This window comes from Myotis davidii, unplaced genomic scaffold (genome assembly GCF_000327345.1).
Source record: "Myotis davidii unplaced genomic scaffold, ASM32734v1 scaffold687, whole genome shotgun sequence".
Classification (NCBI taxonomy): domain Eukaryota; kingdom Metazoa; phylum Chordata; class Mammalia; order Chiroptera; family Vespertilionidae; genus Myotis; species Myotis davidii.
In genome coordinates, this window is record NW_006298971.1 from 704,660 (window position 1) to 729,419 (window position 24,760).

General features: G+C 53.1%; 1 protein-coding gene across 1 annotated transcript in view; it reads right to left on the reverse strand.

Annotated features, from left to right (window-relative positions):
• Nucleotides 1–24,678, reverse strand: part of CSPG4 (chondroitin sulfate proteoglycan 4) — a 36,827-nt gene extending 12,149 nt beyond the window's left edge. Inside the window, exons 1-3 of the mRNA XM_006774587.2 lie at nt 24,536–24,678; nt 4,711–4,874; nt 6–3,281 (exon numbers count right to left, since the gene is read on the reverse strand). Coding sequence (XP_006774650.1) covers nt 6–3,281; nt 4,711–4,874; nt 24,536–24,623 — 3,528 coding nt within the window. The 5' untranslated portion in view covers nt 24,624–24,678. The remainder of the gene's footprint in view (nt 1–5; nt 3,282–4,710; nt 4,875–24,535) is intronic.
• Nucleotides 24,679–24,760: the final 82 nt, after the last annotated feature.

Consider the following 24,760-nt stretch of genomic DNA (forward strand, 5'->3'; position numbering starts at 1 on the left):
CCTGCCAGGAGCAGCTGCCCCCAGTGTGGGCCAGCTGTGACATGATAGTGAACCTCATCCCCACTGCGGATGTCTAGGTTGGTGTCGAGGTGGAGTACAGCTGTGTCAATGGTGCCCTGGCCTCCTTGAGGGACCACGAGGCTAGAGTCATTGGCCACACGGAGGTAGGGCTCTGAAGCCTGCACTTCAAGCAGTGTGGTGGCCTGGTGCTGCCCATCAGACACCTGTAGCTGGATCCAGCCACGGTCAGCCCCGGAGTGCACGAATAGTACTCGCTTCTTCCTGAGGTCCTCCTGAGTAAAGCGGTAGATGGGCCGCATGGGGTCATCCACAGCCACAATACTGCCAAAGAGGAGGTCCTTGCGGGTCAGCACCAGTTGGGCATCAGTAAAGCCAGAGTCGGCATCGCTAAAGGCCACGTCATCTGTAGTGAGTAGTCGCTGCCCACCCCGGGCTACATGGAAGATGCGGCTGATGGTCTGCATGGGGGCGTGGTCATTCACGGGCTGGATGGCCACTCGGAAGACACCACGTACCTCCTCCCAGGCCATGCCACCGCTGCCCTCCCCCTGGCGGGTAGCTACAAATGGAATGTCATCTTCTGTGGTCTCAGAGTCATCATGCTGGTACACCAGCCGGCCATGCAGTAAGTCTTCATTAGTAAAGGATGTCACCATGATGGTCTTGTCTTGTGTCCCTTGCCATGCCAACCTCCCATGGCGGGGCCACTCCATGACCTCATAGAGATAGTTGGCACTGTTGAGATTCTTGATGAAGAGGTGGTCAGCGGAGAGGATAGCCTCACCACCTTCAGGGACTGAGAGGAGAACATTGGTGAGGACAGGAGCATCTGGGTCACCACCAATATGGATGGGGAAGGTGTAGAGAGGGGAGAAGTGTGGCGGAGCTGTGACACGGAAATGGAAGACATCCTCGACCACCTCTGAGGCACGTGCTGTGGCCCCATAGGTCACCCTACCAGCTTGCAGGTCATCTTGGGTGAAACCCTGACCTTCTGATAGCCGCATGCCCTGGAGTCGCAGATTTCCTTTCCTGGGGGCCTGAACCACTTCATAGTGAAAAGTGGTGGGGCTCAGGCCTGCCTCCTCTATGGTGGCCTCCAAGTGGGCTGTGGTAAGGGCCTCCTGCCGGGTGTTCTGAGTGTGCAGTGGCTCCAGCCGCAGCAGCCACATGGTGGCTCTCTGGACTGTCACAGGGAAGGACAGATTGCTTAGGGTCTCCTGACCCACCTGCACCTCCAGGGTCAGTTTCTCTACCATGTCCTCAGCATGGTGCTGTGGGTCAGTGCTTAGGTACCTCACGCGGCCCTGTTCCACATCCCGCTGGTGAAAGGTCTGTGTGGCCCACCATTCTGCACCCTCTGCCCCGCCTGATCCCTGCTTCTGTAGCTCCCCGAACTGCAGGGCTCCAGTGACTCGGAATAGCACACTCACATCCTGCCCTACAGCATTTGTCTCCACTGACAAGTTGGTGGGCAAGACCAGTGCAGCAGAGCCCTGGGCCAGGCACAGCCCTGTGTTGTGGCGGATCTGAATGGCTGGCCGGATAGCCACCACCTTCAATGTGGCCAGGGAGCTGGCCTGCAGTCCATCGCTGACCCGGAAGATGAGGTCCTGGGCAGGCCCGCCACTGTGGACATAGACAAGGCTGCCTGCCTCCAGCTCCCGGCAGGAGAACTCGGTTGCTGGCTCCCCGGGTTTGTCTCGGCGTTCCACGGGGCCACTAGCCAGGAGCTGGAAGGTAAGGTCCTTGCAGGGGGAGTCTGGGTCATAGGCCTGGAAAACCTCGGGCCCCAGTGGCTTCTGTGTGTGTTCCAGGATCACCATAAGGCTGCCATGTGGGAAGATGACACGGGGCGGGTCATTGACAGGGTTTATCTGGATGGGCAGAATGTAAGTTTGGCCCCTCCGAAGGCAGGAGGGCACGGGCCCCTGAGCTGTCACTGATACCTCCAGCACCAGCTGGTCGGAGGTGTCCTCAGAGCCATTGTGGACAAAGCGGGCCTTGCGGTTCACCACATCTAAGAGAGTGAACATTTGCCGAGTCCGCGCACCTGGAATGTCCAGCTCTAGCTTGCCGTGGCGTGGCCCGCGGCTCACACTGAACAGCACCTGGGATTTGCGCAGTTCAGCCTCTCTCAGGTCCAGGGTGGGTTGCACATGCCGCCATTCAAGCCAGGCTGTGCCACCCTCGGCCACTACCAAGGGGCTGATGGTCAGCAGTTGGGTGAAATTGTCAAAGATAGGAGGCAGCCCAGATTCAGGCACACAGGGCTCAGGCAGCTCCATGGCTGGCCAAACTTCAGGTGCCAGGGTGGAGAAAACTTCGTAGGGGCCATAAGCATCCTCTTCGTATTCATCTTCCTCAAGCTTGCAGCCGGCCACCATGTTTCGAGTCAGCCAAGCCTCCTGGAGCCCCCACCTCTGGCCGTTGATGCTAAGGTCCTCCATGCAGCCCAGTAGGGAGACACTGACAGCCCCCGCGGCCAGACCCAGGCGGTGTTCCTGGAGGTGGTGAGAGGCCTCTGCATCTAGCCCCCCTAGGAGAAGACTACCACGTGGCTCCAGGTAGCTGAGGACCCCACGGTTGGAAGTACGTGTTGGGTACTGGTCCACGGAGATTTCCAGCTGGTGAGCATCCATGTGGACACTGACCTCGTGGGGCTGTCCATCGGCCACAGGCACACTGTTGTGGAGCAATACAGTGCCCTTGCCTTTCTCGACCACAGCTCGCAGGTGGCCCTCAAATATATCCAAGTAGATGAAGTCCCCACGCTGACCGCCTGCCTGGAAGGCCAGGGGTGCCTGCTGGCTCCTTGTGATGAGTGTAAACTCTAGGGTGCCTTCATTCCGAGTGCTCCAAGGAGGGAAGGCTGCCAGTGAGTGGGGCCCAGAGAAGCCCAGGGCCACATCATCACCAGCAGAAAACTCTTCAGCACAGCCCTCATGCACATCTGGGGTTAGTGGCTGAAGGAGGCTGTGGCCATTGAGGGTGGCTGCATGGAGGCAACCCCTCAGAGGTCGGCTGGTTCCCCTCAAGTAGGGCAGGCCCAGGCTTCCAGTGCCCCCCACAAAGAGCCCATAGGGGACCTGCAGAGGCCCCCCTGCGACTGGGGTGGAAGTGTTGAGGAGCCCATCTACTGACATCCAGGCCCAGCCATCTGATATCATTAGCCCCACTGTGTGGAGGACGGAGTCACTCAGCAGCATCTCCGGTGGGGTCTGCAGCCTCAGTTCCTCCCGGCCTAGGACAAGTCTGACCTGAGGAGAGATGGGGAGTAGGGGAGGCAGCCCTGTGAATCTACCAGTTTTGCTGGAAAAGCATAGTTGGTTCCTAGGGCCTAGGACAAGATCTTCTCATGCCACTCTCTCTCCTTTCTGTCATCTCTTATTTTCTAAACACTCACCAGAGTGATACCTATGAGGCCTGGATAGCCTCTGGTCTCTGATATGAGTCAGATGTGGTCCCTATCCACAAATAACTGATATCTAGAGGATGCTCTCCTAGACATTCAATCTGGGTTAAGAAAAATTTGTTCCCTCTTTCCTTGGCTGGGAGATGCTAGAAAAATTACTTTGGAATATAAAAGATTTCATCATGGGCACCTGGGAACCCCCTGCTGAGGGCCCTGAGTGGGGCAAACATGGAGGGTTACCAAAGCAGCCAGGCTCACTATTCAGGAATGGGGAGCCCAATCAGAGGTTCTGCATTGTGAAGGTTTAGTAAGAAAAGCTCCATGACCTAAAGTGAAGGGAGATCCTAGGGAGAGAAGAGGGACATGGTTTTGACTGCAGGACATTGACACCAGAACTGACTCTGGTGCAGTGCTCCCACAACCAGAAGGCAGAACAGGTCTTGGCAGAATAGGGGAACTGAAAGAGCAGAGCACTATTAATGTGACCTTGGTAGTCCAAGTAGGGAGCACTCTGTAGGGGTGTGGATTTATTGCATCTGGAAGAGAGGAAGGGTATCAGGACCAGGCTATAACCAGGCCAGGTTTAACAGTGATATCTTATGGCAGTGAGAAGCAATGGCAGCAGCAGATGGATTGATGGGTGATCAGGCCATAGTCCTCTCCTCAGTGTGGCCTGGAATCAGCTGACTCTCATTTGGACTAAGACCTTGGGTTCTCAAACTCTTCATGGTTAGGGAGAAGCCTCAAGAGAGAGCCAGAGGAATCCTTGCTAATATAGCTTGTAGTGACTTGAAGGATTAAATGGAAAAAAGAGGAAGCTGTGGCAGTACTGTTGTTACCATCATCTACAGACATGATTGTTGCTATGCAGAGCCCAGGTGATCACTGGGTGGGGTGGGGGTTAGGGGGAGGGAGAAATGTCCATGCTGAGACTTCAAGGAGAGACTAGTGTTAGGTGCAGGGAGTTGGTGAGACAGGCATGAGGCACAGGAGTGGAGTGAGAAAACACCTGGCAGCAAGAGACCATAGATAACCGGGGAACTGAAAGCCATTGGAGTAGTCAGCATCTAAAGGCCAGCTAGAGTTGTGGTAAGAAGTGAGGTTGGAGAACAGGAGGGCAGAGCAAGTTCATGACAGACTCACACCTTCTGGGATTCAGTTGTCCATCTCACAGTGGAGAACTTGAGACCCCAAGGTGAAAATGACTTGCACAAGGTCACATAGCTGGTTAGGGGCCATTGAAAGCTAGAGTTCATCAGGCAGATGTCACTGACCTGCAGGCGTCCAGAATTGAGCTGCAGGAGGAGGTGGTCAGCTGGGCCTGCTGCCAGAAGAAGCAGAGCTTCACGCTGGGATGTGGAGAACTGTAGCTGTAGGTCTATGTTGGTCAGAACTGTGGCCACTAACACCTCCAGGTGGTTCTCACCGAAGAAGGAGGCTGTGTGAGAGAGGGAGTTTTAGTCAAGTCTCAGACCCTTGCCTGGAGGAGGACAGGTGCTACAGAGTGAATATGTGTGCTGTAGGGAACAGTTTCATGCTGGTGCACCCTCATGGTCTTCCACATGGCTGTCCCATGGGCCTCAGCCAGATCCCAGCACCTGCTTGGTCCTGGCCCCAGAAGGTACCCAGCCTAGATTTTGCCTCTGAAGAAGGCCCAATACAGCAATTTCAAGCAACTCAGGTCTCCTCTTCAGAGGTTCCTGGGGCCAGGGTCCTCTACTAGCAATGGCTCTCTTCCCCTCAGCCCCAGCAGAATCTGGGTCTGGCCCCTCCTTGGCCCAAAGGAAAACCATCACTGGTGTGATCACAAATCCCAGGACTGGAGTTCCAGAAGAATCACTTTTACCCTCAACTGATCCCTGTTCAAATTTCTTCTCCTAAGTACCCTTACACTTTGGCCACTTTGCATGCTATGCCCCACCTCCGTGGGTTGGCTGGGGCCTGGTGGTGTTGCTGTCAGGCAGCTCACCCATCTTTGCTTTTCTCTTGGGCCATGCTCCCAGCTGCTTTTGGGGGTGGGCAGAGGCAGCTTGTTTGGTCTGAGTCCATAGAGAAGCAAAAGTTCTAAGGCCAGATGGAGGCCATGTGCAGTGCTAGACCCCAAATGGGCCAAAACTTCCTGCATCACCCCATGTTGCATCCTGCGGTAGAGCTATTACTGGTCCCTGGTGAGCAGTCAGATCCGGTCCCATTGTTTGCAAGCCAGGGATGACAACAGCTGAGTTCTCTAAGGCAGGGTCTGAGGCTGAAGACAAGGCTTGGGAGGAGCTGAGGGTCTGCTGGGCAGGCCAGTGGGCCTCCCAAAGCAGCAGCGGCTTCATAGGGTTAGTGGTCACTGTCCAGGGTCCTTTTTGTCCCATGCTGGGGCACCTCCTCTTTTTAAGTTGCCACCTCCTTCCAGGCAGTTTCCTCAAATTAGCCTCTCTTGCCCTCCAACTTGCTGCTACAATTTCTGGTCTATTCCTTTGTGGAGATTAGGGCCAAAAATAACTTTGAGTCTGTCCCGCAGATGTCCAAGGCTGGGAGAGGCAGACAGTAATGGTTTAAAAAGATGATTCATCCCTGTTAGGCTTCCCTTAAACCCCATGTGAGTAAATAAAGGCTGATGGCTTGATAGGGATGGTCTAGCATTGGCTATATACCTACTAGTCCCTGGCCAACCTGAACCAGCTGATGTGTGCCTGAAAAAATAGCCACTGGAGGAGTCGGAGGCATGTATGCCCTACGGGCAGCCAGCACTATGTGAGGGAGGTCCAAGGATAACACTCTTCCACTTGGGCTGAGCTTACAACCCTTATAGTCATCTCCTTTGCTGGCACTTGCTGGAAACACAGGAGCCTTTGATTGGGTAGGTAAAGGAGTCAAATAAGAACTTCAAAACCACCAGAGAAGGTGGCCCAGTAAGCCCAGCAAGGCCAACAGACCTTGGTGCTGGTAAGGGACAGGTCAGGGGACCTGTGGGTAACTTACCTGCAAGGACATTGATTCTTAATAACAAAATGCAGCACACTACACTGAGTGCACACACAGTTGCAGAGGTTGGGGTACGTGGACCTGCAGAACAGGGCCTCCATGGTGGTGGGCCAGCGCTCATAGCCCCTGGCAATAGCTTGTTGTAAATTTTTAGGGATATTGTTAGCCAGGTGATGTTGCCTGGTGAGAATATTTATACCATGATGTAAAGAGGCCAAAACCACAAATCAAGGCTCACTCTCTCCCAGAGAACCTGTTGCTGAACATTTACCTGCCTACCACCCACAGAGAGAGGGCCCAGTTCTCTCCCCTGTGTGGGAATGAACCAAAACACCCATCCGTACTCCTTTTTGCTAAAGGTGGATATAAATCTGTTGGGGCCTGGCTAGTGTGGCTCAATGGTTGAGCATTGGCCAGGAGGTCATGGTTTGATTCCTGATCAGGGCACATACTAGGATTGTGGGCTCAATCCCCAGTGTGGGGCATGTAGGAGGCAGCTGATTAATGATTCTCTCTCATCATTGATGTTTCCATTTCACTCTCCCTCTCCTTTCCTTTCTGAAATCAATGAAAATATATTAAAAGAAATAAATCTGCTGGGGCATAATCAAGGTCAGGGCTCTGGATTAATCAGGAATTGAAATAGATGGCTGGCTCTAACCAACCTGCCTCCAGTGCCCTCCCAGCAGCCAGTTTGGCCTGGTTCTCCAGGCCCAAGTGGGAGGGCAGCAGGATGTACTAGTAGAGGTACTTTCCAGAGGGCTGGAGTCTGAATGGGCTCATTGAGGGGCTGGACCCTGCTGTTTCCAGTGGGGCCAGGCAGGGAAAGGCTCACACAGCAGCCTTGTGCTATGCTGGGAGTTCACAGGCCAGGCAGCCCCTCCACCCAACAGAGGCTTCTGAGGCCTTGCTGGCCAGGGTTTTGGAAACTCTGACAGTCCCCCCCCACCCCCCCACCCCGACCTCACTGCCTCTACTTTCTGTTCTTCTTCTGCCCCTTACTGTCTCAGATGGCTGCAGATGCAAGAACCTAGAATCTCTGTCCTGGGGAGGGGGCAGTTGGAGAGGGAATTTGAATGAATAGGTGGTACAGGATAAAGAAGTAATGAGCTAGAAGTCAATCCCCAAGGGCTTCCTGGGGGAGATAAAGGTGGCGTAGAGGAGCAGAGAGGGAGGGGAATGGGAAGCAAGGACAAGGACAAGTGAGAGACAAGCAGGAATATATAGGCTCCAGAATGTTGAAGACAGAGGAGAGTAGAAGGAAAGGTAACATGACTAAATTGGGCTTAGTGGCTGCTGGGGATTTGGGTGATCCGGGAGGAGAGGAGGAATTAGAAATGTCTGGAGACCTCCCCTTGATTCTCTTGGGTCAAGAAGACCCATGATTCATCAAAATACCAGCTCGGGCCTGCAGCAGCTGGAGAAGGACCCATGCTAGGGTTAGAGGCTTGATTCCCAGTGTGCAGTGTACAGAAGGCCTCCTGGTCACCATTTTGTAAAATGAGCACTCCTTCCAATCCTTCCTCCTCCTGTCTGTTGGAATTATTCCTGGAGGTCCCTCCCCGCTCCAGAGGTTTGCTCTCTAATATGGGTGTGCAGAGGGTTCATGCTGTGGGCTGCCGGAGTGGTGCCAAGCTTTCAGAATGGTGGAAGCAGGATGCTCCACAGGGTCAGGGGGATAAGTGAAGGAGCAAGAAGAATCCCATATGTATGAGTTTCTCTGCCTAGAAGAAGGAAGATAGGTGAGTGTCCAGAGTAATACAGATGTGTATTTGCATGTGTGTGGGTGGCTGCTGGGGGTATGTTTTGGATTTGCATAAGGCTGCGTATTTGTGCATGTGCGTGTGTGTGTGTGTGTGTGTGTGTGTGTGTGTGTGTGTGTGTGCTGGGAGCTGCCAGGACAGAACAGTGATTGTGCCTAGGCCTGTCTTGCCCCTCAGTGCCCACCCACAATGACTTGGCTGAGCCTGGCTCTGTGAAAGGGGCCCTGTGTTCCTGGAGCCTTTCTGCCCCTCCTCCTTGGCGCCCATCCATCTAAGTCTTAGATTCTAAGAGGTTTACTGAAGGTGGAGAAGGCCCATAACATCCCACCCTTCCTGCCCATGAACAGGGCACTGCTGTCTGTTCCCAGGGCTGGGCAGCTCCATTCCTCTTCCTGAGACAAGGGCTGGGAGCACAGAAAGAGCTTGTGTCCTTCCCTACCAAGCCCCTTCTCACACGGGGAGATGATGCCTACGCGAAGGGACCCTAGCAAGCCACCCTCTAGCAGGGCACAGGTTATGTGGGCATCTTTTGGCTCCCTGGGGGCACCCCTGGGACATTTATGAATGAGAACCTGGCTCCTGCTCTGCAGGGAGTGGCGGGGAGGATCCTAAACCTGAGGTTTACTTCCATGGTGATGCCCAAGTGTCTGCCTGTCAATAGGCTCTTGTGACAAGGGGCAGAGTGTGTGCACATTAGGTTGTCGACCACTTCCCAGGCTAGGGACAGGTTTCAAGTATGGTACCTTTCCAGTCGGGGATGAGGATGGGGGGGTGTGGGCTGCTGCCGACCCTGCTCTTTCTCAGTCCTTAGGAATAGGCTAGCCAGACTGTCTCTCCCTCTGTCTGTCCCATCTCTCCTTATCTCTGTCCTGGCTCTTCAGCCACCCTGCTGCCTGTTTCTGCCTCTGTTTTCCCTCATCTCTCCCTGTCTTAGCCTTTGCCTCCCCTCTTCCCTTTGCCCCATCCTGGTTGTATCTGGGAACATCACCCTTGCTCCAGAACAGTCTAAAGAGTCTGGCCTGGGGCCTCTTGCCTTCTCAGCCTGGTTCCCACTTCCTGGGTTGTGGGGACCACAAAATTCTCTGTAGCCCTGCCTGCAGTAGGGAGACTTGGCTTCCATTTCTTTGAACACCCGAGGCCCCAGAGGAAAAGCAATTTGACAGAGAAAAGCAGCAAGCCTGCAGTGCTGTCCCTGCCACCTGTCTGGGCACCCCCACCCCCACCTCACGCCTCACTGGCAATTGATTCCTTGTGCCTGCTCCTGCCACATTCCTGGTCGCTTGGGGGCAGCCAGGCAGCCCCACAGCCAGCATGCGTCATGGGCAGCAGCAGCATTCCTGGGTGTTTGCTGCTGTCTGACTTTATAAGGGAGAAAGTTTGGGAGCTGAGAGCTGCTGGGCAGGATGGCCAGTGGGGAGTGCCTAGGCACACAGTCAAATGTGGGTGGTGGGAGACCTGGACATGTGTTGTTGAGGAAGGACTTATTGGTACAGAGACAGAGCAGGAGCTGAGAGATGGATGGTGAGAGAAGGCAGAACCATATTCATTCATCTACAAACACACTACTGAAATGATAGGGATGTAGAGGGAGAACCAACCTAGGAAAGACAGAAAGCCTGAGAAAGATATTAAAACTGAGAATGGGCCCTAGCAAGTTTGGCTCAGTGGATAGAGCATTGTCCTGAGGACTTGAAGGGTTCGATTCTGGTCAAGGACTCATACCTCGGTTGCAGGCTCGATCCCAGCCTTGCATGTGGGAGGCAACCAGATGATGTGTCTCTCTCTTTCTCCCCCTTTCCACTCTCTAAAAGTCAATGGAAAAATATCCTCAAGTGAGGATTAACAATGAAAACAAAACAAAACCACACCTGAGAATGGAAAATAAAGACCCTTCCTCCACAAAGACTGAACTCAGGGATCCAGACTGAGGCCTGAGGGAGATGGGGAAGGAAAAACCCAAGAGAGTTGGAGAAGGCAGGATATCGGCAGTGAGCCTGCTGCTGTGGACAGGAGCAAGGAGGATGAGGAGGGGACAACCCGCAAGCCAGTTGGAGACAGAGCCTGCTCTAGGTGAAGCTGTACTCTTCCACTATGGGTGACAAATCCTGGTTCCAGATTCAGGGTAGGGAGGGGCTGAGGCTGGGAGATTCCCCCTGGGGAGTCTGAAGAGTGGGGTATTCTGGGAGTGCCAAAGCAAGGGTGAAGGGTCCTTTGTCTTCATGGGTGTGTTTGTGAATGGCCCTATGTGAGAGCAGGGATGGGACAGGTGTCCTTCCCCTGTACCTGGGCCCTCCCTGAGGTCACCTCAAGCCAGATCCCCAGTATTCTGCTGCCCAAGCCAGGGAACCTCTAACGAGGCTGGGGTAGGAAAGTTCCCTCTGATTTAGAACCTGATGAGGCTGATATTCCCTATGCTGCTCCCTCCCATTGCAGAGCTGGGAGAGAAAATGGACTGGTATGAGAACTCAGTTCCATGGAGCAGCGCAGACCCTAACCCTTGCACAGTGGGTAGCGGTGGAAGTGAGTGCAGAACAAGAGAGGATTTGGTGTGGTGGGCCCAGCCTGTCTCTGAATACTGGACCTGCCAGGGCTGGCTGCCTGGAAGATGCTCATGCACCTGGCACCCTCAGTGCTTACTACCTGTGTCCTTGGTTCCAGATGGAGTCCATAACCCAGGGCCATTCAAGCACCCTCAAGGCACGGCCATAGGAACAACAGTAGATTAGTTCAAAGTCATGGGGAACTTAAAACAGCGGCCATTCCTGTTCCTCTCAGGAGACAACAGATTGTCCCAGTATACAGAGTGTGGGAATCACTGAGAGCAGGCTGTTGGAGAGGCTCCTGTACTTGTGGGCAAACCCCTATCTTTTCATCTCAACACTACAGAGACCTCAGCTGTGGTCCCCATTCCTCCTCACTTGGAGAATGCTTGACCACAAGACTCACTCTCAGGGTACTTGACCTTGTGTTTGGTTGCCAAGGAGTACAGGGCAGGACAATGGGGCTTCCTCAGTTATTGGATGACCCCTGACCCTGGTCACTGGCCTCAGCTACTGGTCTTCTAACCAAGCACCTGGAGGCCACCCATACCAAGGGCCATACACTGAGGAACATGTCCAATTTAGGAACCCCTCTGGAAGGTGAGTGCCTCTGGGGAGGAAGCAGGGGACTAGTGGGGTAAGATACAGAGATTGGTCCACAGACACTGATCAGGCAGAGTTGGTGCCCTGGGCTCCCAGCCATGTGCTCATACCCTGGGGCCATGTGGGACACAGAGGAAGTGGGAGAGAAAATGAAAGGTTTTGCTGGAAGAAGCAGCCCAGAGTCCACCCAGGCTGGAAGGCTGGGGCAGGAGGAAGCAGGGCCCTCAGTGGAGTCTTTGTGGAAGCCTGCTGTTCTCCAAGCCAGAGCATGAAGGGGTGGGGCTTCTGTGGCTTGAAGCAATTCAGAAAGGCCTTTTCTTGTCCTGTGATTTTCCTCCTTATAAAGGGAGGATTTCTAGGCCCTCATCCATATTCCCTTTCCCCTAGCTTTCCTGGCCCTGGAGGGAATATGGGTCCCTCATCTCAGTTGACCAGGCTGAGGTAGGGGCTCTGGAGAGAAGAAAGAGTGAAGGAGCTTGTCTGGCATCTGGCCTGCCCAGCCCTCACCCCCAGCTGGGTCCCTGTGAGATTGCTCTCATTTTACAAGTGTGAAAACTGAGGCAAGGAAGATAGTTACCTGTGCTAGGGCATAAAGAGCAGCCGTGGAATGGGATTCAAGACCTTGCTGGTGTGCTTCCTGAGCCTGGTACTGGAGGTGTCAGGGTGGGGTATGCACATAGAAGGGGGTGTTGATTGCTATGTGTGACTTAGAAGTGTAGCATCTGCCTGAGTGTGAGAACTGGCCCCCTGCCTGGGGAAGACACACTTTTTCCCTTCCTGTCCTTAAGACTCCCTCTTTCAGGGTTGGGGGTGGTAGAGGGGGGAGGGAGTGAGGGAAGGGGAGAGCATGGTTTGGCAGCTGGCCTCTCCCAGCATGGCTGGCTGGGGTCTGGCTTTGGGTCTTCAGGGCTGGCTGAGGATGACATGTTCCAGAAAATAGTGATAAGTGAGTCAGCACTGAAGAAGGTCCCTCTCTGATCCACCAGCCCATAGAGGTCTTAGAGGTCATGGAAGAGGCTGGAGAGGTAGGAGGTGTGGTTTCCACCCAGGGTGAGAAGCCTGCCTTCAGGAGGCTGAGGGGCCATCCCTTCTGTCAGAATCCTTTCTGCTCTGGGATGAGAAATCACTGAGGGAAGGCTGTTGGAGAGGTGCCTCAGGGCTTTTCTGAGCCTGGCAGACGGGCTTGGAGACAGTGAGTGTTAGCTGGGATGGAGGAACAGTGGAAGCCAGACAGAGGTCTGGACCAATTTGACCCAACTTGTGCTCAATAGGGTATGTGCCTTAGAGAAGACACCACTATCTTTGCCTTAGTCCTCTCATCTGAAATATAGGGAAGGGAGGTAGGATGACCCCACAGACAGAGGTTCCATGTCCAGGAGACCTGGGAGAAGCAGAGGCTTGGGTCAGGAACCCCCACACACCCTATACTCAGAGCCACATGCTGCCATACCCTCTCTGGCCTCAGTTTTCCCATCTGTGAAAAGGGACTTAGGTGTGGAGACTGACACATATACCTAAGCCCTGGCCAGATCAGCCTAGCCCAGCCCAAGAGCAACTGCTGGTGGAGAGGTGTGGTCACTACAGTGGATACAGCAGAATTCACCTCTGGCCTAAGGGATGACAGGCCTGACAAGACTGGAAATTCTTGAGAACAGGGCCCAGAGCCTGTGTCCTGTGCCTAGGGCATCTATCATCCAGGAGGACTAGACACATGTACTGACAGAGGAAGTATCAGCACCAAGGGAATACAAAGATTAAATGAGGAAGCATTTGGCCCATATGAGGGATTTTCTATTGGCAGAGCTGACAGCAGATAGGCAGAACAGCAAGCTCCCATACTGGTGGTGTGCTGCCAGGAGGGTGTGACCCACGAGGGTGGACCAGGTAACCTAAGTGTCCTTGCTAGTGGCCTCTGTGCCAACCAGGTACCCCAGAGATCCCCAAACTGAGTCCCCCCACGAGAGGCCTGAATCCTCTTGGCATAGGTCCCTACCTAGCATGCTCACTAATTTTGTAACCCCTCTAGCCTATCAGTACCTTCAAGCTGTGCCCATAAACCACATTCTCTAATCCATCTCTCTTTCCTGGCCTCAGGCACCACCTCTTTGCTATGGTACCCAAACTCTGTCTCTGGCACTGCCAATGACCTCTAGACATCTACACCAGAAACAACCCTAGGAACCCCCAAGCCCACCCATCTCAAGCCAGAGTCAGTGTCATCTCTGCTCCCCATCCAGTGAAGGTCCCACCACCCACCCACTGCTAGGCAGAAATCTAAAAGTTGTTTCAGACATTCTCCTCCCTCCTAATGGACACCCATCCTACCCTTAAATTCTCCTTCAAATTCACCCCCCCTCTTGCTCCTCTGTGCTATCCTGCAAAGCAGATGGCCACCATCAATTGCCTGGCTTAATAAATTTTCTGCCTTGTTTTGCTAATAGCAGCCACAGTTAACCTAAAATGAAAGTCACTCCATCATCCTTCTTTGCCTGGAAGACTTTGATGGCTTCCCATTGCCCCATGATCAAACCTCAACCCCCTAGTGCAGCACTGATGTGGGGTGCTGGGTGACCTTGCCCCTGATCCACAGGCTTTCCTGTGCACCTCCCTTGAACACCCCACGTGCCACCCTTACCAGACCTTGGGCTGTTTTCCATTCATACCTGTCAGGTTCTTACTCCCAGCCTCTGCTCAAGGCCTTCTACATGGTGAGCTCTTCTTCTCTGCCTGTGAAATGCCCTCATGCTTCTTCATAAAAGTTCTCCTCATCCTTCCCCACAGCCCAAAGCTCCTCTGCATTGGGGGAGCAAAGACACTCCACTATGGCTTGGGGAGTTGTGTCACTGTCACTTCTATCCATGAACACTATGGATAGTGTTCTGGCTGCTTGGTGAAGGGAGATGGGAAGAAAGGAGGACGGGAGGATTAGAGGGGCAGCCATATTCCCTAGTGGACTGCTGGCAAGGATGGCACCTGGGGGCTTGACCAGCTCTACCCAACCTGTCTCACCTCCAGGCTTCTTTCTAGTCCCCCTCTGTCTTTCAGGGCCCCAGTGACCAGAGGCAGGGGCCTGCACACAATGTCCCCACCCTCCCCCAGCCAGGGAGTGCTTTTCTGGGCCTGTGGTAACAGAGTCTGGTGCTTGTTTTTAAAGAAAATAGAATCAGAGTCCCTATTTATAGCTGGAGTCCATAGCACAGACAGGAGATAGATGGGGTTTGAGGCTGTGCAGGCTCCAAACAGGCGGGGAAAAGGCGGGGAGGAGGAAAGGGGCCTCCAAGACCCCCTCCTTACCCCCCCCCCCTTTCTCAGCTGCTAAGGAAGTGCCTGTGGGATCTTGACACTCCCTGGGACAGGATATAGCTGTGTTTTTGGACAGGGGAAGGAGGGGACTTGGTTGAGGGAGATGGAAACTTTTTCTTTGAATTGGTCCCTGGAGCCCAGAGTCTCTTGGGAATGGGTGGAGGTGAGGTGTGTCATGTCTACTGGGAAGGCAGAGAAGAACCTGTGGAGGTGCCAGCTGCAGAGGGAGCACTTTGGACTGCCACCATGACTGGGTAAAGGAAGAACAGAACAAGGCCAGAGAGATGGGGCTGACAGAGGCAGAGAGAGAGACAGGGATGGGGAAAGTTCGGCAGCTCAGTTGGTTCTGTGGAAGGGACATAGAGAGAGCAAGGAAAGGTTTGAAGTGGGGGCTTCTGTCCCACAAAAAGTCTTTCTGGTGCTCTGGGCAGAGTGGTCACAGTCTGAGTTGGATCCAGTGAGGAAAGGCAGGAATTGAACATCTCTGTATCCTTCAGCTCAGAAAGCCAAGCCATGCTCACTCCTACCCTGCAGGGCTCACCAGACCTTAGGCTGTTTTCCATCCAAGGCCTGGAGACCCTCTGTTCCTGGCAATATGCTGTGGAAGCAGGGCCGATGCAGATGGGCTTTGTCACCAAAATCCCTGAAGGACTGTCCTGGCAGATGGGGCAGGGTAATGCCAGGATCATTAGGGGCAGGTCTGGGCTCTGGATTGCTAGGGGGTGAGTTCCTCAGGCCTGGAGGCCCTAGCCTGAACTCACACCTGCTGCCAGCCTCTATTCTGACTCCTCCCTCATTTGGACCTTTGGGGGCTGCAGCCTGAGGTATGTGTCATGGAGACTTAGCCACACTGGTGACTCAGACAGTTAAAAAAAGAAGCAGCTCCAAGCGGTGACTCAGCTGCCTCTGGAGGGGCTGGGTGGGTCTGGCTGGTACAAGACGGGGTGGTCTGAGTTTATTTTTGGCAGGGTGGGGCTGGAGTCAGAGGGTGTAAGATGGGAAGTGGGGATGGAGAGAAGCTGCTACTCTCATTCCAGGAGAGCCCCAGGGCTTTGTGCCACAGAGAAAATCGGTTTCCCAATGCTTGGGAGCTCTGGCAGGCTGGGCTGCCTCTCAGTCTTGTCCCAGGCCCAGCCTACCTTGTTATGTGGCCCAGAACAAGCATCTGGCTCTGTCTGGACAGAAGCAGAGTCTCCTGTCCTGTTCTTAAGAGGCTTGAGCTCAGAATTTTAGAATTGACCTTGAAGGATGAAGATCCTACACAGAGACCCAGAGTGGAACAGAAGTCTGACTAAGGCCACCCAGGTCCCTACAACTTCTCCCCTTCCCCAGGGCTGTCAACAGTTGAAGGGACAGGCTCCCATCTGAGTACAGAAGTACCCCCTTATTTGTGGTTTTGCTTTCTGTGGTTTCATGGTAAACCATGGTCTGAAAATATTAAATGGAAATTCCAGAAATAATTCATAAGTTTCAAATTGTGTACCATTCTGAATAGTGTGATGGATCATCACTTTGTCCAGCATCTCTCCACACTGTATGTGCTCCCCACCTCTTTATCACTTAGTAGCTGGCTCAATGATCAGATCAGATCGGCTGTTTTGTTTAGGTAATCCTTATTTTACTAATGGCCCCAAAGTTCAAGACTTGTGATGCTGGTAATTTATTTTTTATTTTTTTAAAAATATATTTTATTGATTTTTTACAGAGAGGGAGAGAGATAGAGAGTTAGAAACATCGATGAGAGGGAAACATCGATTAGCTGCCTCCTGCACACTCCCCACTGGGGATGTGCCCGCAACCCAGGTACATGCCCTTGCCTGGAATCAAACCTAGGACCTTTCAGTCCGCAGGCTGACGCTCTATCCACTGAGCCAAACCGGTTTCGGCATGATGCTGGTAATTTAGATATGCCAAAAAGAAGGCGTGAATTGCTTCCTTTAAGTGAAAATGTATAAGCATACCTTGGAGATATTGAGGGTTTGAATCCATACCACAAGAATGAAGCGAACTTTGCAATAAAGTGAAGAACACAATTTTTTTGGTTTCCCAGTGCATATAAAGGTTATGTTTACACTATACTGTAGTCTATTAAGTGTGCAATAGCACTATGTCTAAAAAGACCAATGTACATACCTTAATTAAAAATACTTTATTGCTGCCCTGGCCAGTGTGACTCAGTTGGTTGGAGTGTTGTCTGATGAATTGAATGTCATGGGTTCAATTCCTGGTCAGGGCATATACCTAGGCTTTGGGTTCAATCTCCAGTCTGGGAGTGTGTGGGAGGCAACTGATCAATGTATCTCTCTCACATCGATGTGTCTCTCTCCCTCTCTCTCTCTCTCTCTCTCTCTCTCTCTCTCCTCCCTCCTTCTTCAATATTCTAATAAAAATTAAAAAATACTTTATTGCTAAAAAATGCTATCCATAATATGAAAATGGTACCAATAGATTTGTTTGACAAAGGGTTGCCACAAACATTCAATTTGTAAAAAAAAAAAAAAAAGCAATATCTGTGAAGCACAATAAAACTAGGTGTGCCTGTTTAGGAGAGAACATAGTATATATAGGACTCAGAACTATCTGAGGTTTCAGGTATCCACTCGGGGTCTTGGAATGTATCCCCCATGGATAAAGAGAACAACTGTACCTGCACCTGGAGGGGCTCAGCTGGGCTCCAGATGGATGGCTGGAAGCATGTGGGCACCAGATGCCCAGAAGTAGAGTCTCAGCTAGCAGCTGGGGCCTGGATTTTATTAGCTATTAGCTCATATCCGGGGAGCTAGCTGGGATCTGCCCAAAGGTCTGTTGAGAAGAGTTACCCCTATGGGGGTGAAGGCAGAGGATGCCCACACAGTGGGATTTTAAGCTGGGGGCCCAGGCTCTGGCTAGTTTATTATCCAGAGTGTCTCTCCAGTGACACCCCCAACCTTCTCAGCTGCTCATTTCCTGAAACTCACTTCCCCTCACCTCTGCCAACCCTGATTTCACACATACAGGGACTCATCACCAACATCCCAATGGCCCCAAGCAGCCCAGGGCAGAGAGGATCCCCTACTTCCTCAGTTTTCATTTTGCTTTTCACTATGCAGCCACTGCCACTTATGAGGGGTGGTAATATCTCCATGGGAACTCTGGCAGTTGAACCATCTCATGGCCCTGGACTTTTGCTCCTACCTCTGGAGAAGCCCCCGAGGGGTGGGCAAATGAAGAGAAAGGCGGTTAGGCTCCCTGTCATGTAGGAGGTGCTGGTGCCTGTCCTCTCTTTGTCCCAGCTCATCTGCTTTTGGGCAGGTCTGAGTGTCATTTGGTCATCTGTTAAGCACACGTTGATTATATTGAACTCTGGCTCAGTGATATCCATCTAAGGGACTATTAGGATTTGGGTCAGGGCTGGGAAGGGCTGTCCTGCTTCTCCTCACAGTGGGAAGGGTGTGTAGGTCTCAGCCAAGAGGGTCAGTCAGGTGCAGACTCCCTTCCCCCTGGGCAGGCTGTCAGTGGCTGGCTGATAGCTCCCTTTGGAGCCTACCTCTTCTTTTCTATGTCACTTTATCCCACATAGACCCTCTCACAGGGCCCCCAAATCCAATACCCAACCTGGGGACCTTTCTGAAAGATTCCTAAGCAGGGTCCCCCATCTTGCTGGGGCTGCCCCCATTCCTGAAGGAGATGGAAATAGAGTAACAGCAATCTCAGGAGCAGATTCCTATTCTAGGTAAAGGGCTTTCATCCTTGATGAACAGAAGTAGGAATTATTTATCCATTTTAGAGAGGAGAAAACTGAGGTTCAGAAAGGCCAAGTCACTTGCCCAAGGTCATGCATCCAGTGGTAGGGCTGTAATTAAATTCTAGACTCTCTAATACTATGTTCTTTACCATTATGTTCCTGCCTCCTTCATCCCCCAGCCTGTAGAGGTTCCCAGAGCTAAGGACTCACAGTGGGGAGAGGTTGGGCCTGAGTCAGAACTGAGAGTGGAAAGGGAGTTCAAAGCACCCAAAAGGGTGATTTGTTCCTTTCCTGACCACTGTGGGAAGTGTGTGTGTGTGTGTGTGTGTGTGTGTGTGTGTGTGTGCCTGAGGTTTGCCTGCTGACTGGCCTAAAGCTGCAGGAGTGCGGGGCTGGTCCCAGCCAATGTGGAAGGGGGCAGGGAGGGGTTGGTGTCGTGGGAATCAGCATCCAGGGCCCACTGATATTTATAGTTGGCCCTCCTGAAATGTGGGTGGGGGAGGAGTTGCTCTTAGGTGGGAACGGAAGTTGGTCTCCTCTTCCCAGCCCCCTCTATGTCCCCAGAGAGCAGGCTGTCTCAGGCCAGAGGCCTTGCTCTGGTGGTGGAACTGGGGCTGTGTGTCCTGAATTGGGGACTTCCCCCAGGACTTCTGTCTCAGGGGCTAGACCAGCCGTGGGCAAACTACGGCCCACAGGCTGGATCCAGCCCGTTTGAAATGAATAAAAATAAAAAAAAAAAAAAAAAAAAACAAAAAAAAAAAAAAAAAAAAAAACAACACACTTTCCATTGTGGCCCTTGAGTCAAAAAGTTTGCCCACCCCTGGGCTAGACACTCTCCTTGCTAGGCTCTAAGCCAGGCTGCTGAGCAACATGGTATGTGTGCGTGCCCATGCTCCCACTGGGTGTCACAATGATGGAGGTCATGGACCTGGGGGCAGAGGCCAGATGAAGATAGGGGAAGAAAGGCTTGTGAGCTCCTAGAGATGCAAGGTGGGGGCCAAGAGGAGGGCAGACCAGGCTGTGGGCCTCAGCAATCAATGGTTAGAAAGGCTCCCAGAGGTGGTGATGTTGGAACTGGGCCTTGAAGGATGGGGACAAAAAGGGAAGAGCAGTTGTAGGGAACCGGCTGGGCAAAGGTGAAAGGGTATTAGGGGTTATGGGTTACTATCTGCTGTCCTAGTTCATCAGTTAGGCTGTGGGACACAGGATCACTTTGAATGTGGAGGCTGGTATTTGAGGCGGGGACAGGCAGGTGGCACCATGAGGCTCTTGCTTACCTGGATGCTTAGGAATGTCCCATTTGGCTCTAGGAGGGTTACGAATGGGACGCTGGAGCATGAGAGGCCAGGCCCCCAGGCCTGGCTGGGAGGAAGTTGGGACTGTGTTCTGCTCCCTGCCTTTGGGTCTCCAGACTGTGTCCACCTGGGGGAGGACAACTTCCAGGGGTCCTTTGTAACCATCATGATTTGGAGTCTCTGAAAGCCAGGAAATTCTTCCTTGTGTCTGGTCTGAATCTCCTATGCTTTCAATATGTTTTAACTCAAAGCAATTTATTAGTTTTCAAGTTTTTTAAAGCCACAGAATACTTTATCAAAAATAAAACCTCAATTTATAAATGTTTAATCCATGAAACTGCTATGCATGGATTAGGGTGGGGCATGTATCCTATATTTCTAGATATGGGGATGTAAAGCCCTGGAGCACCCTGGGCACAGTCTGGAAACCCCTGGTTGACTCAGTGGTCTCTATGCCCCTTTGTGGGTCCAGTCCTGTGCTCAGCAAGAAGTGGAGACCCCTGAGAAAAGCAAATAGGAGGTCTGCTCTCAGGGAGCTACTGGTCTTGTGGGCAAAGTCACATCTAGACCAGGGTATAAGGGCAAAGAGCAGAGAGGCTCAGACCCTGCTCAGCTAAGGACTTGCTGTGTGACTCTGAGAAAATAGTTGCCCCTCTCTGGGTTCTGGTTTCCTTGTGAACCATGGGGGTCTGGCCTGGATCAGCAGTCTCTGCAGTAAGGTCTGGGAGGGGAGGCAGTCTTGCTGACCCACCATGACAGTTAAGCCATGAGAGAGACACACACTGAAACAGTTTAGCATGAGCAGTGGAAGAAGGCCTGGCAGAGCCAGCTCCTTCAAAGGCTGGAAGCGGGCAGGGCATGGGCAGGAGTTGAGTGGGAGGAAGGAATGGTCAACAGGATAAGCACTGTCCAGAACATGGGTGAGCCACGCCACCAAGCCATCTTGTCGGCAGCCCCAGAGCCACTCCCCTACATCGGAGACAAATGTGATTTCCTTTGCCATTCCAGCTGTTGGGGGAGGAGTGCAGAGCTTTCTTGAAGAGGATTTGCTTATGCTATGAGAAAGTGGAGAGGATTTGGAGAGGTGGGGTGTTAGAGGGGCATAGGGGGATGGGAACAGAGATCTGGGGGCCTCAGCGAGCCGTCTCTCCCTTGATGACCTGTCTCTCTTCCCTGCTGGGGGGCCCTGGTGGTGGCTGTCCACCTGGTTTTATATGGGAGAGCCAGCTGTTGTTGGGGTGAGTGAGAACACCATGGCCTGTGTGCACAGAGTGACCTGAGGCCAGTCCCTCCTGTTCTTTGAGCCTCATTTCCTCATCTGTAAAACATGGATGTCCTTGACTTGCAGGGCTGTGAGGCTTCATGGCAATATGATTAGCCTTCCCACAGGGTATCTCTGGAGGTAGAACCCCTATTATAACACAGCTCCATTCTCTCCCCTGTTTGGAGTTATGGACTCTCTTGAGGAGCAGGAAGAACTAGGATTTCCTACCCCAGAGAAAATCCTAGTACAAAATTGTTCATACCAATTCAGTTAATTAAAAGATGACTCCTACACATTCAGTAACAATGAATACAGTACTTTTGAAACACAACCTACATTTGCCCCTGGAGAAAGAGTCCTAACTCTAGAAGGCTCTACAGAACTAGACATATGCTGGGGCAGAGGGCATGTTGGAAGGAAAAGGGGAGCTGGATGGGACCAGGAACTGGGGGACAGGCAGTGGAGGAGCAGAGGAACCAGGCAGTGAGCAGGCTTAAGTCCTGGACCCAAAGACCCGTTTGTTCATTTGCTCCTGGCACCAAATAGGAGCCACAGCTCAGCATAGCACCCCTGGTTCTTGTCCTCACCTCCTTCCCCCTCAGGCATCACCCAGCCCAGGTCTGTGAAATATGGGGCTTGTATTCCCAGATAGGGAGGCAGCAGCCATCCTGGGCTCCTGGCAGCAGCTACCCACCCAGGCCTGTGAGGGCAGCTGGCTGTGTGCCGGGTTGTCTGTACTCATGTGCGAGCCCACATCTGTGTGCACCAGTGGGTGTGTAAGTCAGGGTTATTTTCAACTCCCCCCTCCCCTGCCTGCCCCCTCCTGGGCAGCATGCCCAGTTCCCAGACTGAGCCTATACACTTCCTCTGAGAACTCTCCACATGCCCCACTTCCTCCTAGCCATCGCCAATGGCCTGGTCCACCTGGCCTGGCCCCCTTCTGGGCCCCCTAGGCGGCTGTACTGAAAGGCCCTTCTTATCCTGCCCAGGCAGGCAGGCAAACATTGGAAGGGGTCTCAGTTATACTTGGTTCTGAAACAGTTTTTCTAGAGTCTGGGTGGGCTGGGCTGAAGGCCCTAGCCTCTGCCCTGCCCTGAGGCTCAGGCTAGTATGTGCATGGCTCAGAGACTGTTCCCCCCAGACCATCCAGGGAGTCTGCCCTGGTTGAGTTCCTTGCACCTGGTCCCCCCATGCTCTCTAAGACAGACCCATTAGTTCAGAGCCCCCATCAAGTTTACACAGGAGCCCTCCCTGCCAGGTGCTCTTGCCTGAGTTCCACTTCAACCCCTCACCTACCTTTCAAAGGCAGCTACACCCGTTCTATGTTCACTCTGACCTCCAATTCTGTCATCTCCACATCAGCTCAAACCCACTCTTCCCCAATGTTTGTTACTCTGCTGAGGGCCTCCCACAGTGCTCTGAAGGAGTTGGATACCACACTTACTCCCTCAGAGCGGGACTGGAGGCTCTTCCCTGGCAGCTGGGCTTCTCCGTGGGACTTAGGGCACTTTGCTTCCTCCCTGGGGCCTCAGTTTCCCTGTCTGTACAATTGGAAGGCTGGACCAGATGGTTTCCAAGGGTGCTCAACTCTCAGGCCCCATGACCTAGATGCCCAATGTGCCTCACTCTTGTACCTTGAGGGCCTTTGGAGCCAGGGGTGTCTAGGGGTGGTAGGAGTGACACCCTCCTCAGGCAGGGGCTGTCCCTACTGCAGAGACCAGGAAAGGGAGTTAACTAGGTGTGGTGACAGAGATGGGTTTTTGGAGAGGAACTCTGCCTGGGAGGGGGAGAGGATACCAGGTCACCCAACCCCTACCCAATTCCAAATCCTTCCTAAAGGCAGGGTTTGGCTTAATGTTATAAAGCCCCAATTGGCATCATGTCATCTCCTCTCTAAAACCTTTGTTAGCTCCTCAGCAGGGCATAGGCAGTGGGCTGCATTTTGCCATTTAAAGTTTCTGGGCCCCAGTGCAATTGCTTTTCCTAGCTCTTGCTCAAAATGTGTCTTTCAGCCAGGCTGCTGGCCTTTCTATCTCAACATCCCTCTGCTCATACCACCTCAGGGCCTTTGTTCATGGACCCGCTTCCTGGAGTGTGACCTTTCACACCCTCCAAGCCTTGGCTCACAGATCATCCCCTGCTTGGCCCCAGCTGCCTCTGGGTTTCTTTTCTTTATCAGGATCTTTGCAGACATGACAGGAATTGCTGTTTGAGTTCTAATCTGCTTTTCTAGCTCCTGAATGAAACCAAGTTCAGCTTATAAGTTTCTGTGCACTCTTCACTGCCCAGCATGGTACCTGCGCATTGTTGACGCTGAGGAGGTTTTGAAAGAGGCTCTCAGTTGAAGCTAAGGAAGTGGTGGTGCTGGAACCTTTCCCTTGGCTGGAGGCTGTGGAGCTACATGAGTGAACCTCCCCAGTCACCTCAGATGCCCACATCCCATCTCTCTAGAGACCTGCCTATCACCCAGGCCCTGAGACCTTGGAGGATGGAGTCTCTGGCGCTGGGAGTAGCAAGCCTGGGGTCTGGCTCTGACTCACCCAGTATGTGTGGGGTTCTCCCCTGACTCATTTCCCTTCTAGTGGTCTGCGCCCATGAAAGGGAGACTCAGGTCCTTCCTCTGCTCAAATTTGCTCTTGGGAATGGTCCCAAAAGTTGTAGGCTGAAGCACTGACTCATACATGGGTATAATGACTGATTGGTTCTGAGGCCACAATTCTTATGCTTTCACTGAAGGAAGAATGCTGCAGTGGTGGGATTTCTGGCATTGTGACTGAGAGGGGACACATCCTAGCACCCTTCAGAAGGCAAACTGTCATCCAGTCTCTGCTGGGGTCAGCCACCAATGCCTGGGACAGGGAGGTGTGTCAGGGGTTACCCAGAGCTGTCTGAGGGACAAGCCCCTGTTGGAGCACAGGATATGGAGAGGCACCAGCCCTGCCTCTAGGAGGCTGAAGAGTGGGTGGTCCTGTCTGTCACCAATCAAGACTTCTCAGTGAGGAGAGAGGAGAGAGAAAAAGACAGGAGGGGGATGAGGACAGGAGGAAGGTGGCGATGAAGAAGCCAGACAGAAAATGCATCTCTGGACAAGGGGAGCAGGAGCAGGAACTGAGCTGGGAGGCAGCTGGAGGAGACCAGAGGAGGCTGAGGAAGTGGAGGCTGAGGTGCCTGTGCCCCATCCCCCCAGCATAGGGTGAGGCAGGGTAACTCCCTCCCCATTTCTTGCTTTTCAGCACTCCCCATTCCTGGCTTGGGTGGCTGAGGCTGGGGTACTTTTCATCACTGGGTGTCCTTTGGGCACCATGTGGTCACAGAAAGCCTACTGGGCTCAGGGAGCTCAGACAGCGTTGAAGGGGCTCCACTGGGTATGGAGAAGAATCCTACCTACATAGAGCCATGCCCTGGGCAATCCCTCTCTGGGGCCAAGCTCAGGAAACCAGAGCCCATATAACCCTGAGATGGAGAGCGTCTCTCCCGGGTGGAGTTCCCAGAGACCCCACCCTGGGGTGGCAGGAGCACAGCCTCCTTGTTTCCTAGTCTGGAGGCCACTTCTGGGGCCCATCCCGTTTCTCTATCTAAGGAACCCTCCACAGCTCCTGCCAGTCTGGGTTGGGGTCTCAGGTCCCTCACTTACCTGCAGATGCTGGTTCTGCCAACATAGCCAAGGTAAAAGCCAAGGCCAGGGCAGGGGCTGGGATTCGGGGCTGAGGATCTGCGGGCATTGCAGCGGGCTGGAAGCCGGACTTAAGCGCCAAAGTCTCCAGTTGAGAGAACTCGGCTCTTCTGGTGTGGGCTGGGGCTCCCAGTGCACATAGTCTACTTAACTCTGGGGGCGGAGCAGCAGCCCAACCAGCACTCG